The sequence below is a fragment of the Hippocampus bargibanti genome, linkage group LG14 (assembly GCF_051943395.1).
Source record: "Hippocampus bargibanti isolate YZ-2025 linkage group LG14, ASM5194339v1, whole genome shotgun sequence".
Classification (NCBI taxonomy): Eukaryota; Metazoa; Chordata; class Actinopteri; order Syngnathiformes; family Syngnathidae; genus Hippocampus; species Hippocampus bargibanti.
Window position 1 is genome coordinate 19909259 of NC_142747.1, and position 15184 is coordinate 19924442.

Consider the following 15184-nt stretch of genomic DNA (forward strand, 5'->3'; position numbering starts at 1 on the left):
GTAAGGCGTTTTTAGCTGAAAAAAACGACCATGTATAGTAAGGCGTTTTTAGCTGAAAAAAAACCATGTATAGTAAGGCGTTTTGGGCCGAAAAAAACCACCATGTATAGTAAGGCATTTTTAGCCGAAAAAAAAGACCATGTATAGTAAGGCGTTTTTAGCCGAAAAAAACCACCATGTATAGTAAGGCATTTTTAGCCGAAAAAAAAGACCATGTATAGTAAGGCATTTTTAGCCGAAAAAAAAGACCATGTATAGTAAGGCGTTTTTAGCCGAAAAAAACAACCATGTATAGTAAGGCGTTTTTGGCCGAAAAAAACCACCATGTATAGTAAGGCATTTTTAGCCGAAAAAAAAGACCATGTATAGTAAGGCGTTTTTGGCCGAAAAAAACGACCATGTATAGTAAGGCGTTTTTAGCCGAAAAAAAACAACCATGTATAGTAAGGCGTTTTTGGCCGAAAAAAACGACCATGTATAGTAAGGCGTTTTTAGCCGAAAAAAACGACCATGTATAGTAAGGCATTTTTATCCGAAAAAAACGACCATGTATAGTAGGCATTTTTATCCGAAAAAAAACACCATGTATAGTAAGGCATTTTTATCCGAAAAAAAACGACCATGTATAGTAAGGCGTTTTTAGCTGAAAAAAACGACCATGTATAGTAAGGCGTTTTTAGCTGAAAAAAACGGCCATGTATAGTAAGGCGTTTTTAGCCGAAAAAAAACGACCATGTATAGTAAGGCGTTTTTAGCTGAAAAAAAACGACCATGTATAGTAAGGCGTTTTTAGCTGAAAAAAACGACCATGTATAGTAAGGCGTTTTTAGCTGAAAAAAACGACCATGTATAGTAAGGCGTTTTGGGCCGAAAAAACCACCATGTATAGTAAGGCATTTTTAGCCGAAAAAAAAGACCATGTATAGTAAGGCGTTTTTAGCCGAAAAAAACAACCATGTATAGTAAGGCGTTTTTGGCCGAAAAAAACCACCATGTATAGTAAGGCATTTTTAGCCGAAAAAAAAGACCATGTATAATAAGGCGTTTTTAGCTGAAAAAAACGACCATGTATAGTAAGGCGTTTTGGGCCGAAAAAAACCACCATGTATAGTAAGGCATTTTTAGCCGAAAAAAACGACCATGTATAGTAAGGCGTTTTTAGCTGAAAAAAACGACCATGTATAGTAAGGCGTTTTGGGCCGAAAAAAACCACCATGTATAGTAAGGCATTTTTAGCCGAAAAAAAAGACCATGTATAGTAAGGCGTTTTTAGCCGAAAAAAACAACCATGTATAGTAAGGCGTTTTTAGCCGAAAAAAACCACCATGTATAGTAAGGCATTTTTAGCCGAAAAAAAAGACCATGTATAGTAAGGCGTTTTTAGCCGAAAAAAACGACCATGTATAGTAAGGCGTTTTTAGCTGAAAAAAAACGACCATGTATAGTAAGGCGTTTTTAGCCGAAAAAAACGACCATGTATAGTAAGGCGTTTTTAGCCGAAAAAAACGACCATGTATAGTAAGGCGTTTTGGGCCGAAAAAAACCACCATGTATAGTAAGGCATTTTTAGCCGAAAAAAAAGACCATGTATAGTAAGGCGTTTTTAGCCGAAAAAAACAACCATGTATAGTAAGGCGTTTTTGGCCGAAAAAAACCACCATGTATAGTAAGGCATTTTTAGCCGAAAAAAAAGACCATGTATAGTAAGGCGTTTTTAGCTGAAAAAAACGACCATGTATAGTAAGGCGTTTTTAGCTGAAAAAAAACGACCATGTATAGTAAGGCGTTTTTAGCTGAAAAAAACGACCATGTATAGTAAGGCGTTTTTAGCTGAAAAAAACGACCATGTATAGTAAGGCGTTTTGGGCCGAAAAAAACCACCATGTATAGTAAGGCATTTTTAGCCGAAAAAAAAGACCATGTATAGTAAGGCGTTTTTAGCCGAAAAAAACCACCATGTATAGTAAGGCATTTTTAGCCGAAAAAAAAGACCATGTATAGTAAGGCATTTTTAGCCGAAAAAAAAGACCATGTATAGTAAGGCGTTTTTAGCCGAAAAAAACAACCATGTATAGTAAGGCGTTTTTGGCCGAAAAAAACCACCATGTATAGTAAGGCATTTTTAGCCGAAAAAAAAGACCATGTATAGTAAGGCGTTTTTGGCCGAAAAAAACGACCATGTATAGTAAGGCGTTTTTAGCCGAAAAAAAACAACCATGTATAGTAAGGCGTTTTTGGCCGAAAAAAACGACCATGTATAGTAAGGCGTTTTTAGCCGAAAAAAACGACCATGTATAGTAAGGCATTTTTATCCGAAAAAAACGACCATGTATAGTAGGCATTTTTATCCGAAAAAAAAACACCATGTATAGTAAGGCATTTTTATCCGAAAAAAAACGACCATGTATAGTAAGGCGTTTTTAGCTGAAAAAAACGACCATGTATAGTAAGGCGTTTTTAGCTGAAAAAAACGGCCATGTATAGTAAGGCGTTTTTAGCCGAAAAAAAACGACCATGTATAGTAAGGCGTTTTTAGCTGAAAAAAAACGACCATGTATAGTAAGGCGTTTTTAGCTGAAAAAAACGACCATGTATAGTAAGGCGTTTTTAGCTGAAAAAAACGACCATGTATAGTAAGGCGTTTTGGGCCGAAAAAAACCACCATGTATAGTAAGGCATTTTTAGCCGAAAAAAAAGACCATGTATAGTAAGGCGTTTTTAGCCGAAAAAAACAACCATGTATAGTAAGGCGTTTTTGGCCGAAAAAAACCACCATGTATAGTAAGGCATTTTTAGCCGAAAAAAAAGACCATGTATAGTAAGGCGTTTTTAGCTGAAAAAAACGACCATGTATAGTAAGGCGTTTTTAGCCGAAAAAAAACGACCATGTATAGTAAGGCGTTTTTAGCTGAAAAAAACGACCATGTATAGTAAGGCGTTTTTAGCTGAAAAAAACGACCATGTATAGTAAGGCGTTTTGGGCCGAAAAAAACCACCATGTATAGTAAGGCATTTTTAGCCGAAAAAAAAGACCATGTATAGTAAGGCGTTTTTAGCCGAAAAAAACAACCATGTATAGTAAGGCGTTTTTGGCCGAAAAAAACGACCATGTATAGTAAGGCGTTTTTAGCCGAAAAAAACGACCATGTATAGTAAGGCATTTTTAGCCGAAAAAAACAACCATGTATAGTAAGGCGTTTTTATCCGAAAAAAACGACCATGTATAGTAAGGCGTTTTTATCCGAAAAAAACGACCATGTATAGTAAGGCATTTTTAGCCGAAAAAAACGACCATGTAATAGTAAGGCATTTTTAGCCGAAAAAAACGACCATGTATAGTAAAGCATTTTTAGCCGAAAAAACAACCATGTATAGTAAGGCGTTTTTATCCGAAAAAAACGACCATGTATAGTAAGGCGTTTTTAGCCGAAAAAAACGACCATGTATAGTAAGGCGTTTTTAGCCGAAAAAAACGACCATGTATAGTAAGGCGTTTTTAGCCGAAAAAAAACACCATGTATAGTAAGGCGTTTTTAGCCGAAAAAAAAACGACCATGTATAGTAAGTCGTTTCTTAACCAGTGAAGTGCAGATTTAGCTCAGTGCTAGAATGAACGCTTTGCATCTATGAAGTCTCAGGTTCAATACCAGACATATCGGCAGATTTCCCCATAGTGTGACTACTTCGGGCTTTCTGATTCTTATTTAAAAAAATGACATAGTATAGTAAGGCTTTTTTAGCCGAAAAAAACGACCATGTATAGTAAGGCGTTATTAGCCGAAAAAAACGACCATATATAGTAAGGCGTTTTTAGCTGAAAAAAACGACCATTTATAGTAAGGCGTTTTTAGCCGAAAAAAACAACCATGTATAGTAAGGCGTTTTTAGCCGAAAAAAACGACCATGTATAGTAAGGCGTTTTTATCCGAAAAAAAACAACCATGTATAGTAAGGCGTTTTTAGCTGAAAAAAACGACCATTTATAGTAAGGCGTTTTTAGCCGAAAATAACGACCATGTATAGTAAGGCGTTTTTTGCCGGAAAAAAACGACCATGTAAAGTAAGGCGTTTTTAGCTGAAAAAAACGACCATGTACAGTAAGGCGTTTTTTGCCGGAAAAAACGACCATGTAATAGTAAGGCATTTTTAGCCGAAAAAAACAACCATGTATAGTAAGGCGTTTTTATCCGAAAAAAACAACCATGTATAGTAAGGCGTTTTTAGCTGAAAAAAAACGACCATTTATAGTAAGGCGTTTTTAGCCGAAAATAACGACCATGTATAGTAAGGCGTTTTTTGCCGGAAAAAACGACCATGTAATAGTAAGGCATTTTTAGCCAAAAAAAACAACCATGCATAGTAAGGCGTTTTTATCCGAAAAAAACGACCATGTATAGTAAGGCATTTTTAGCCGAAAAAAACAACCATGTATAGTAAGGCGTTTTTATCCGAAAAAAACAACCATGTATAGTAAGGCGTTTTTAGCTGAAAAAAACGACCATGTACAGTAAGGCGTTTTTTGCCGGAAAAAACGACCATGTAATAGTAAGGCATTTTTAGCCGAAAAAAACAACCATGTATAGTAAGGCGTTTTTATCCGAAAAAAACAACCATGTATAGTAAGGCGTTTTTATCCGAAAAAAACGACCATGTATAGTAAGGCATTTTTAGCCGAAAAAAAAACAACCATGTAATAGTAAGGCGTTTTTAGCCGAAAAAAACAATCATGTATAGTAAGGCGTTTTTAGCTGAAAAAAACGACCATGTATAGTAAGGCATTTTTAGCCGAAAAAAACAACCATGTATAGTAAGGCGTTTTTATCCGAAAAAAACGACCATGTATAGTAAGGCGTTTTTATCCGAAAAAAACGACCATGTATAGTAAGGCATTTTTAGCCGAAAAAAACAACCATGTATAGTAAGGCGTTTTTATCCGAAAAAAACGACCATGTATAGTAAGGCATTTTTAGCCGAAAAAAACAACCATGTATAGTAAGGCGTTTTTAGCCGAAAAAAACAACCATGTATATTAAGGCGTTTTTATCCGAAAAAAAACGACCATGTATAGTAAGGCATTTTTATCCGGAAAAAACGACCATGTATAGTAAGGCATTTTTAGCCGAAAAAAACAACCATGTCGTAAGGCGTTTTTAGCCGAAAAAAACGACCATGTATAGTAAGGCGTTTTTAGCCGAAAAAAACGACCATGTAATAGTAAGGCATTTTTAGCCGAAAAAAACAACCATGTATAGTAAGGCGTTTTTATCCGAAAAAAACGACCATGTATAGTAAGGCATTTTTAGCCGAAAAAAAACAACCATGTATAGTAAGGCGTTTTTATCCGAAAAAAACGACCATGTATAGTAAGGCATTTTTAGCCGAAAAAAAACAACCATGTATAGTAAGGCGTTTTTATCCGAAAAAAACGACCATATATAGTAAGGCATTTTTAGCCGAAAAAAAACAACCATGTATAGTAAGGCGTTTTTATCCAAAAAAAACAACCATGTATAGTAAGGCGTTTTTAGCCGAAAAAAACGACCATGTATAGTAAGGCATTTTTATCCGGAAAAAACGACCATGTATAGTAAGGCATTTTTAGCCGAAAAAAACAACCATGTCGTAAGGCGTTTTTAGCCGAAAAAAACGACCATGTATAGTAAGGCGTTTTTAGCCGAAAAAAACGACCATGTAATAGTAAGGCATTTTTAGCCGAAAAAAACAACCATGTATAGTAAGGCGTTTTTATCCGAAAAAAACGACCATGTATAGTAAGGCATTTTTAGCCGAAAAAAAACAACCATGTATAGTAAGGCGTTTTTATCCGAAAAAAACGACCATGTATAGTAAGGCATTTTTAGCCGAAAAAAAACAACCATGTATAGTAAGGCGTTTTTATCCGAAAAAAACGACCATATATAGTAAGGCATTTTTAGCCGAAAAAAAAACAACCATGTATAGTAAGGCGTTTTTATCCGAAAAAAACAACCATGTATAGTAAGGCGTTTTTAGCCGAAAAAAACGACCATGTATAGTAAGGCATTTTTAGCCGAAAAAAACGACCATGTATAGTAAGCCGTTTTTTGCCGGAAAAAACGACCATGTAATAGTAAGGCATTTTTAGCCGAAAAAAACAACCATGTTTAGTAAGGCGTTTTTATCCGAAAAAAACGACCATGTATAGTAAGGCATTTTTAGCCGAAAAAAACAACCATGTATAGTAAGGCGTTTTTATCCGAAAAAAACAACCATGTATAGTAAGGCGTTTTTAGCTGAAAAAAACGACCATTTATAGTAAGGCGTTTTTATCCGAAAAAAACGACCATGTATAGTAAGGCGTTTTGGGCCGAAAAAAAACCACCATGTATAGTAAGGCATTTTTATCCGGAAAAAACGACCATGTATAGTAAGGCATTTTTAGCTGAAAAAAACAACCATGTATACTAAGGCGTTTTTAGCCGAAAAAAACGACCATGTAATAGTAAGGCATTTTTAGCCGAAAAAAAGGATCATGAATAGTAAGGCGTTTTTGGCCGAAAAAAACGACCATTTATAGTAAGGCGTTTTTAGCCGAAAAAAACGACCATGTATAGTAAGGCGTTTTTTGTTGGAAAAAAAAACTACCATGTATAGTAAGGCATTTTTATCCGGAAAAAAACAACCATGTATACTAAGGCGTTTTTAGCCGAAAAAAACGACCATGTAATAGTAAGGCATTTTTAGCCGAAAAAAAGGATCATGAATAGTAAGGCGTTTTTGGCCAAAAAAAACGACCATGTATAGTAAGGCCTTTATTTGCATCATGCTTTAATGCTTTTTTTATCTCCAGCATTGTGTACAAATATAATACATCTTTTGTCCTGATGTCTGTTTCCATGGAGATCGCGTACCCGTGTGGCAATGGGTGCAAACCAGGCTTCCTTTCAGAAGTGAATGTAGGAAATCTGCACGTCGCCGGCCACCTCCAACGTGTCGATCTCGTTGACGGCACGCGTGCGGTGAATGAAATCAAACAGCGGCTGCCCGTTGATGAACACCTTGAAACGGTCGCTGCCGCAACGGATGGACATCTTGACATCAAGGAAAAAGCAAAAACAAATACAATAAACTTAGCCTCCGTTGCATTGCTGCTATTTTGCAGAATGTATTTTTTGTGGTCTCACACTCCTTCACTGTATATACAAAAGGTGTAATTCCACAATCAACCACAGATGGCAGCACACGTATATAGCACACAATAATCAATTTTATTTATACGCGCCTTTCAAAACTCTCAAGGTCACTTTACAGTCACAGGATAAAGTTTTTATTGTGGGTGAGCAGCGGAAGTCACACGCGCCAGCGTTCACTCAACCCCGAAGTAACTCAAATAGATAGAAAGCTAGCTAGCTAGCTAGCGGATGCAAATAAATAGTTAATAGATAGCCAACAGCTAGCCAGCTACACAGTATACAGCCAGTCAGCTAGACAGCTAATAGCTAGCTAGCTAGCTAATAAATAGCAATTAAATAGTTAATAGATAGCCAGATGGCCAGCAGCTAGCCAGCTATATAGTTTACAGCCAGGCAGCGAGACAGCTAATAGCTATGTAGCTAGCTCATAGATAGCAAATAAATAGTTAATAGATAGCCAGATAGCCAACAGCTAGCCAGCTAGACAGTATACAGCCAGTCAGCTAGACAGCTAATAGCTAGCTAGCTAGCTAATAAATAGCAATTAAATAGTTAATAGATAGCCAGATGGCCAGCAGCTAGCCAGCTATATAGTTTACAGCCAGGCAGCGAGACAGCTAATAGCTATCTACCTAGCTCATAGATAGCAAATAAATAGTTAATAGATAGCCAGATAGCCAACAGCTAGCCAGCTAGACAGTATACAGCCAGTCAGCTAGACAGCTAATAGCTAGCTAGCTAGCTAGCTAATAAATAGCAATTAAATAGTTAATAGATAGCCAGATGGCCAGCAGCTAGCCAGCTATATAGTTTACAGCCAGGCAGCGAGACAGCTAATAGCTATGTAGCTAGCTCATAGATAGCAAATAAATAGTTAATAGATAGCCAGATGGCCAGCAGCTAGCCAGCTATATAGTTTACAGCCAGGCAGCGAGACAGCTAATAGCTATCTACCTAGCTCATAGATAGCAAATAAATAGTTAATAGATAGCCAGATAGCCAACAGCTAGCCAGCTAGACAGTATACAGCCGGTCAGCTAGACAGCTAATAGCTAGCTAGCTAGCTAGCTAATAAATAGCAATTAAATAGTTAATAGATAGCAGATGGCCAGCAGCTAGCCAGCTATATAGTTTACAGCCAGGCAGCGAGACAGCTAATAGCTATCTAGCTAGCTCATAGATAGCAAATAAATAATTAGTATATAGCCAGATAGCGAACAGCTAGACAGTTTACAGCCAGTCAGCTATTAGCTAGCTAGCTAATAGATAGCAAATAATGAGTTAGCGCAATTTGCTCAAAACTCACGTCAAAGTATTGGCCCTCCTTGAAGGGGTTAGCGGCAAGTTGGCGTTCCTCATGGCCCCAATGGCCGCTTATCATGCTGTTGCGCACCACCACGTCGTCGTTCACACGCGGGTTGATGTGGAAGGCATTGTCCCCCGATCTGCTCACCAGGAAGTTGATGCTGAACCTGAAACAAGTACAGTCAACCTTAATGTTTGGTACAAAGCTACATGAAATGTACACCTTTTGGCAGGGCGAATATGCCAGCACTGTTTTTCATGTGGGGGGGCGGGGGGTATTGCACCTTTTTGCCCGGTTAGGCACCATTCCTCGGATGATGACGGTCCTTTTGGGAAACATTCCTCCTGGGATCACGCCGGAGTACGGGATTGGCTGCAGGTGTACAGAAAAGAGGACATAGCAAGGTGGACTGCAAGCAAACTCGCAAGACTACTAAAGTGGAAGAATGTTTTCTTGTCTATTAATAATAATAATAATAATAATAATACATTGCATTTATCAGCGCCTTTCAAAACTCGCAAGGTCACTTTATAGTCACAGGATGAGTTTTTCTGTGGGTGAGCAGAGGCAGCCACACGCGCTATCGTTCTCTCAACCTGGAATAACTCAAATAAATCAAGTTAGCTAGCTAACTAATAGATAACAATAGCTAGCTAGCTAGCTAGTTAGACAGCTAATAGATAGCAAATAGATACCAAATAGCTAGGTAGCCAGAAACGGTGACCCCGTTCAACCGGGAATAACTCAAATAGATCAAGTTAGCTAGCTAACTAATAGATAGCCAGCTAGCTAGTTAGACAGCTAATAGATAGCAAATAGATACCAAACAGCTAGCTAGGTAGCCAGAAACGGTGACCCCGTTCAACCAGGAATAACTCAAATAGATCAAGTTAGCTAGCTAACTAATAGATAGCCAGCTAGCTAGCTAGTTAGACAGATAATAGATAGCAAATAGATAGCGAGTTAGGTAGCCAGCAACGGTCATTCCGTTCAACCGGAAATAACTCAAATAGATCAAGTTAGCTAGCTACCTACCTAGTTAGACAGTTAATAGATAGCAAATAGATACCCAATAGATAGCTAGCTAAGTAGCCAGCAACGGTGACCCCGTTCAACCGGGAATAACTCAAATAGATCAAGTTAACTCATTCACTGCCAGACATGTGCAAAAAATGTGTTCACTCCAGTGCCAGGGTTTTTGGCATTGTCACTCAAATTTCAGGACCCACAGAATATTGAGTTTTAGGACTACATTTTTTTTTCATCAGGAAAAAAAAAGTGTTAATTCCTAAGTTATATGAGTCTGGTGTTATCTGAGCTTGAAATGGGGGCGGATGCTTAAAAGGCTCGTGGGAGGGGAAAAAAAATGTGATTTTGCAATCTATGGGGGGTATGTTTTAAACACATTAAGCTTAGTTAAGTAAATTTTAGTTCAATAGTTAGTACCTAAGGTCTATTTTTATTCACAATGGCTACTTACAGGGTTGTAGATCGGTTGGGCGCTCATACTCTGCAGGAAAGTTCATGCAAGATTAATCAAATAATAATAATCATAATAACAATAGTAAACATCATCAGAATAATATTTTGACATGTACTCATGGATCCTCACCGGCAGATTTGAGCCTGGATATCCAACCTGACAGGAAAAAGGTGCAAATCCAGTGAGTATGTACACGTATACTGTAATATAATATTTGTTGATACAGATGTGTCTAAAGCTGCTATCCCATGGTTGACCAGCAGATGGCTGTGTTTTATTTTCTTTGATATTCATTAAAGGACAACCGATGCCTCCGCACAAGTTGTGTCCATAATAATAATAATAATAATAATACATTTCATCCATAATTTGTAAAATGGCTTCAAATGACTTCTACTGAGCGTATTTTACAAAGATACCACCGCATGTAGCTATATTTTACATTTTAAGACTCGCGCTGAATATTCCGCAAGTCTTGTTTTTGAGTTGGTGACGAGTCCGTACGTGACGTCACTGAAGGAACGCCCCTGACTGAAAAAAGGACACATTGTAGCAGTCCTTCCATCACGTCAATGCATTTCGCTGTACTTCGTGTTGCACCAAAAAGAGGCAGAAGAGGGCGACAAAGCTCCGTGTAAGGAATTAATCAGCATGTGGAAACGGGTTGATTAATTCATACATTATTACATACATAAGGTGCACCGCATGATAAGGGGAACCTTCATTGAATGCCATATTTAAATTTAAAAACGTTATCTATACATAAAGCGCACCGGATTATAAAGCGCATGCTTAGCTTTTGAAAAAAATATTTTGATATCCTTCCGATAGTAAAACGATATTTCATGACTCAAATCAAGTTTTTGAAGGTATGATGAAAACATGAAAAAGTCTCACGGGGTCTGCGCAGCATCCTGGTCTTCCTCCCATGCCGCCAACTGGATATCCTCCCGGTTGCTGCTAAATATGGAAAATGTTGACATTATCTCAAAACCATTTTATGACCTGGCACTGTAAAAAAAAAAAAAAAAACATCGTAAGAAACAAAGGGAATTCACACCCAAGAATGGACTTACCCCCATTCCACCAGCCATGCCGCCACCCTAAAAAAAACCACATACACGCACATACACACACACACACACACACGCAACAATCTAATGAAATTCTTGTGGGAATAATATACTGCATTTGGTAATGGTTTCGGTCCATTTAAGGCACAAAAAAAAAACCTAATAATAAAAAAATAAAAACAAACGGCCAGCGAGCTAGCTAGCTAGCTATATAGCAAAATAAATAAGATAACTAACTAACTAAATAAATAAACACCCAACAAATAAATTAATACCTAAATAAACACAAAATGAATAAATTAATATGTAAATAAATAAAGATAGCTAGCTTGATATCTAATTAGCTAGACAGACAGACAGATGGATCGATAAATAAGCTAAATAAATAAAAAAATAATACTGAAATAAACACTCACAAAAATACATACATATATTATAAATAAAGATAGCTAGCAGATGGGTACATTTGTAGATGGATAGATGGATAAAAATAAACAAATAAAACCCAATAAATCAATAAATAAATGAATACATAAACACAACAAAATAAATACATATAAAAATAAATAAAGCTAGCTAGCTAGATAGATAGCTACCTAGCTAGATAAATAACTAAGCTAAATAAATGAACAACCAATAAAAAAAATAAACACAAGATAAAGAAATAAAGATCACTAGCTAGCTGATCGAATACCTCTCAGTTTATTCTGCCTAGCAACCAAGTGAAATTCATCTCACCCCAATGACGTTAATTGTCTGGATGGAAACGTCTCCCCCGATCTGCATGCCGCACACTCTGGACAAAGGCAGGCGAAGGTTGAAGGTGTAGAAATCTTTCCCGTTGATTTTCAACTGGCCGAGACAGTAAAAGTCAAAGGTCACGCCCGTCCGTCCGTCCGTCAACCGAGGCCGCTAATACCTGATAGCCTTGCGCGAAGCACACGATGACCATCTCGAAGGCCTTGCCCTTACTAAAGGGCATGTCTCGGATCTTCTCCTCGGCATCCCAGGCGCCGTTCTGTCGGCTGTTGAAGACCACCTTGTCCCAGCCGTCGAAGCGCGGGTTGAAGTGGAGGGCGATGTCGCTGGACTCGGATGGTCCGCAAAGCAGGTTGATGAAGAACCTGATTGAATTCGGGAAGCCAAAAATACAACGCAAATGTTTCCACTGAAAAATGGAAGCAAGGGATGGAAAAAAAATCACTCTGCTTTTACAAGATGCTAACCGCTTTAACCCTTTAAATACTATAATAATAATCCATTTCATTTCTAAGCGCCTTTCAAAACTCTCAAGGTCACTTTACAGTATGTGTTTTTCTGTGGGTGAGCAGCGGCAGCCACATGCGCCAGCGTTCACTCAACCCTGAATAACAAATATATATAAAGTTAGCTAGCTAGCTAAGAGATAACTAATAGATAGCTAGCTAGCGACCTAGCTGGCTACTTAGCTAGCTATCTATTTGCTCTCTATTAACTAGCGAGCTAGAAAGCCAGCTAGCTAGTTAATAGAGAGCAAATAGATAGCTAGCTAGGTAGCCAGCTAGATGGATAGTTTGTGTTGTACTCTTAAAGGACAACCGACGTCTCCGGACAAGTTGTGTCCATAATTTGTAAAATGGCTTCAAATGACTTCTTATTTTACAAACATTCCACCGCATGTAGCTATATTTTACGTTTTAAGACTCGCGCTGAATATTCCAGAAGTCTTGTTTTTGAGTTGGTGACAAGTCTGTACGTGACGTCACTGAAGGAACGCCCCTGACCGAAAAAAAGGACACATTGTAGCAGTCCTTCCATCACGTCAATGCATTTTGCTGTGCTTGTTTGGTCTGAAAACGTCATGTTGCACCAAAAAAGAGCCAGAAGAGGGCGACCAAGCTCCATATAAGGAATTTATCAGCCTGTGGAAACGGGCATAAATTCGGCATAAAATTTCTTCCAAAAATCTCATTTTTCAGATGATGGTATTGAAAGGGGGAAAAAAAGTCAAAATGTCAAAAAATTTTATAGTTATTGGGGTATAAAAAAAGAAATGTCAATCATCTATATTTCTCAATTGCACCTAATAAACCATGTATTAATTATTAAAAAATATATAAAATTATGTGCTTACCCCTCCAAATTTCTCAACCAGTTGTCACCATTCCAACTTGCACATACTGTATTCCAAATATTCAAACTTTCCACAATCCACCAATTTGGCTTTCCCATTTCCATATTTTATACCAAAATATGACCCTATTGATTCCCAAATGCCGCAGAAATGGTATTTTATTTTGTAGTTTGAATGTAGTTTGAGTGGGCCGCAAATGACTTTTGGACACCCGCGCCATAAGCAAACAGTAAGGGTTGGGCCTCTTGAAGAAAAAAAACAAAAAAAGTGTCACTTCGCCCTGCTCTGTTTGCTCGGCTAATGGCCATGTACACTTTGAGGACATGAGTCATGTGACAAAAGCTCCTTTTATGACTTATTTCAATAGAATGATATGAAAAAAAAAGCCCCCACCCGGTATCAATATGCCCACCTGACGCTCTGAGCTCACCTGGTGATTTTGTCCGGAATGGAGCCTTGGATGTAGATGGACGATCCCTCCCTCAGACCTCCGTAGATCGGCCCCAAATACGGAATGGCCTGTTCAGGATTTTACGATGAAAAAAAAAAAAAAACATATTTTACAAAAAAATTAGACAGGTAACGTTCGATTTACAACCGTTGCGAGTTACGACCACCTGTACTTACAACCACAAGCGCCAGACAAGCGCCAGACCCTCTTAGAACCGCCTAAATACGAGCGTAGCAGGGAGAGCGATTTTTTCAACAGTGCGCATGCGTGAGAAGCCGTGCGTATTTGGGTCAGCAGAAGCACACAGTAATAAAAATCGATAGTACGAAATATAATCACTTGCACACTGCAAGAATCCAAACTAGGGTGCGGAAAATCATACTGGACCCTTCGCACCCTGCCCACCACCTTTTCCAGCTACTCCCCTTAGGCAGGCGTTACCGATCCATGCGCACCAAATCCAGCAGACATTTAAACAGCTTCTTCCCCCAAGCCATTAACTCTTTGAACAGTAGGCCAAATTGAACTGTATAGTGCCTCTTTGCAATTTTTTGATGATGATACTAGTGCAGCGTGTTACATACTTATAAATATGGCTTATAAAGATGATTCTGATTCTGATATAAAATGATAAAAATGACACTAAAAGTTACCAGATTTATAATTGCTATCTTGCGGGCTCACTAACTATCTAACTGGCTATCTATTAGTTATACGGCTACCTAGCTATCTATTAGCTATATATTGGCCATATATTAGCTAGCTAGCTTTCTATCTATTTGAGTTACTTCCGGGTTGAGTGAGCGCTGGCGCACGTGGCTGCCGCTGCTCACCCACAGAAAAACGTATCCTGTGACTTTAAAGTGATTTTGAGAGTTTTGAAAGGCACTAACTGGGGGCGGGACTTTCTGAAAACGCCCAATTTGCAGCTTTTGGACACTTGAAGTCATTTTTATTGCTGTTTTGCATTTGACTAAAAATATCAGCCTGCGTGTTTTGGGTATTTTAGATGCTATAAAACGTTTTTCTGATGTCAATTAGGAAACACAAAAATGGTGTTGGTTGTCCTTTAAAGCTCCACTGATAAAATAAATAGAGCAGAAGTCTGAATATTTGGTGCGTAGACTATTTTGTACTGTTTATAATTAACGGGACTGAATGCAAGTTGAGACTGGATTCAAGACATGCAAACGTTTTGAAAAGATCAAAATATGTTATTTCTGTAGTGCAACATTCATTCATTTTTGTGAGTTCCAAAACAGTAAATTTGTCAGAGAGGAGGAAAAAAAAAAAGGTCTACTCACGGGCCCGTAGACGGGCTGGTAACCAGGAGGAGCAACGAAGGACATGGCGACAGGTTGTTGAGATGTGTGAGTAGACGGGCGAGCAGGCCGTCGTTGCACGTCGTTTTATTGCCGTCGGCAAGCAAGGGTGAGGCGGGGATTGTTGGAGGATATCGACTTTAACTCCTTCGTTGCCATTCATAAATTAATTCGGGAATTGAAAATATGACTTAGAGCGCCATTTCCGAATTTGTTTGGGTTTTGGTTTTTCATGCTTGGGTGGTGATAAAGCGCTGGGCAGAC

The 15184-nt window shown here is 38.2% G+C and overlaps 1 protein-coding gene across 2 annotated transcripts; it reads right to left on the bottom strand.

Moving 5' to 3' along the window:
- Positions 1-6778: 6778 nt before the first annotated feature.
- Positions 6779-15052, bottom strand: LOC148888755 (galectin-4-like). 2 transcript variants are annotated; one of them, XM_089012921.1, is made up of 11 exons: positions 14903-15052; positions 13578-13666; positions 11954-12158; positions 11773-11886; positions 11038-11064; positions 10859-10918; positions 10091-10117; positions 9959-9988; positions 8762-8850; positions 8479-8644; positions 6779-7070 (listed from the first exon to the last, which is right to left on the bottom strand). In XM_089012921.1, exons 1-11 carry the CDS (start codon positions 14945-14947, stop codon positions 6924-6926), a joined length of 999 nt encoding a protein of 332 aa, XP_088869047.1. In that variant the 5' UTR covers positions 14948-15052; the 3' UTR covers positions 6779-6923. The 2 variants fall into 2 exon arrangements, with proteins under 2 accessions (XP_088869047.1, XP_088869046.1); XM_089012920.1 differs by having other exon boundaries at positions 10859-10921; positions 14903-15051.
- Positions 15053-15184: the final 132 nt, after the last annotated feature.

What these genes read in the sequence shown, in the direction of transcription:
- LOC148888755 (XM_089012920.1), bottom strand. Translation starts at nt 14,947, where the DNA reads ATGTCCTTCGTTGCTCCTCCTGGTTACCAGCCCGTCTACGGGCCC. An exon ending in ATTCCGGACAAAATCACCAG is followed by an intron (nt 12,159 to 13,577) that starts GTGAGCTCAGAG and finishes GAATTCAATCAG; the next exon opens with GTTCTTCATCAACCTGCTTT. An exon ending in AGACAATTAACGTCATTGGG is followed by an intron (nt 11,065 to 11,772) that starts GTGAGATGAATT and finishes GGTTTTTTTTAG; the next exon opens with GGTGGCGGCATGGCTGGTGG.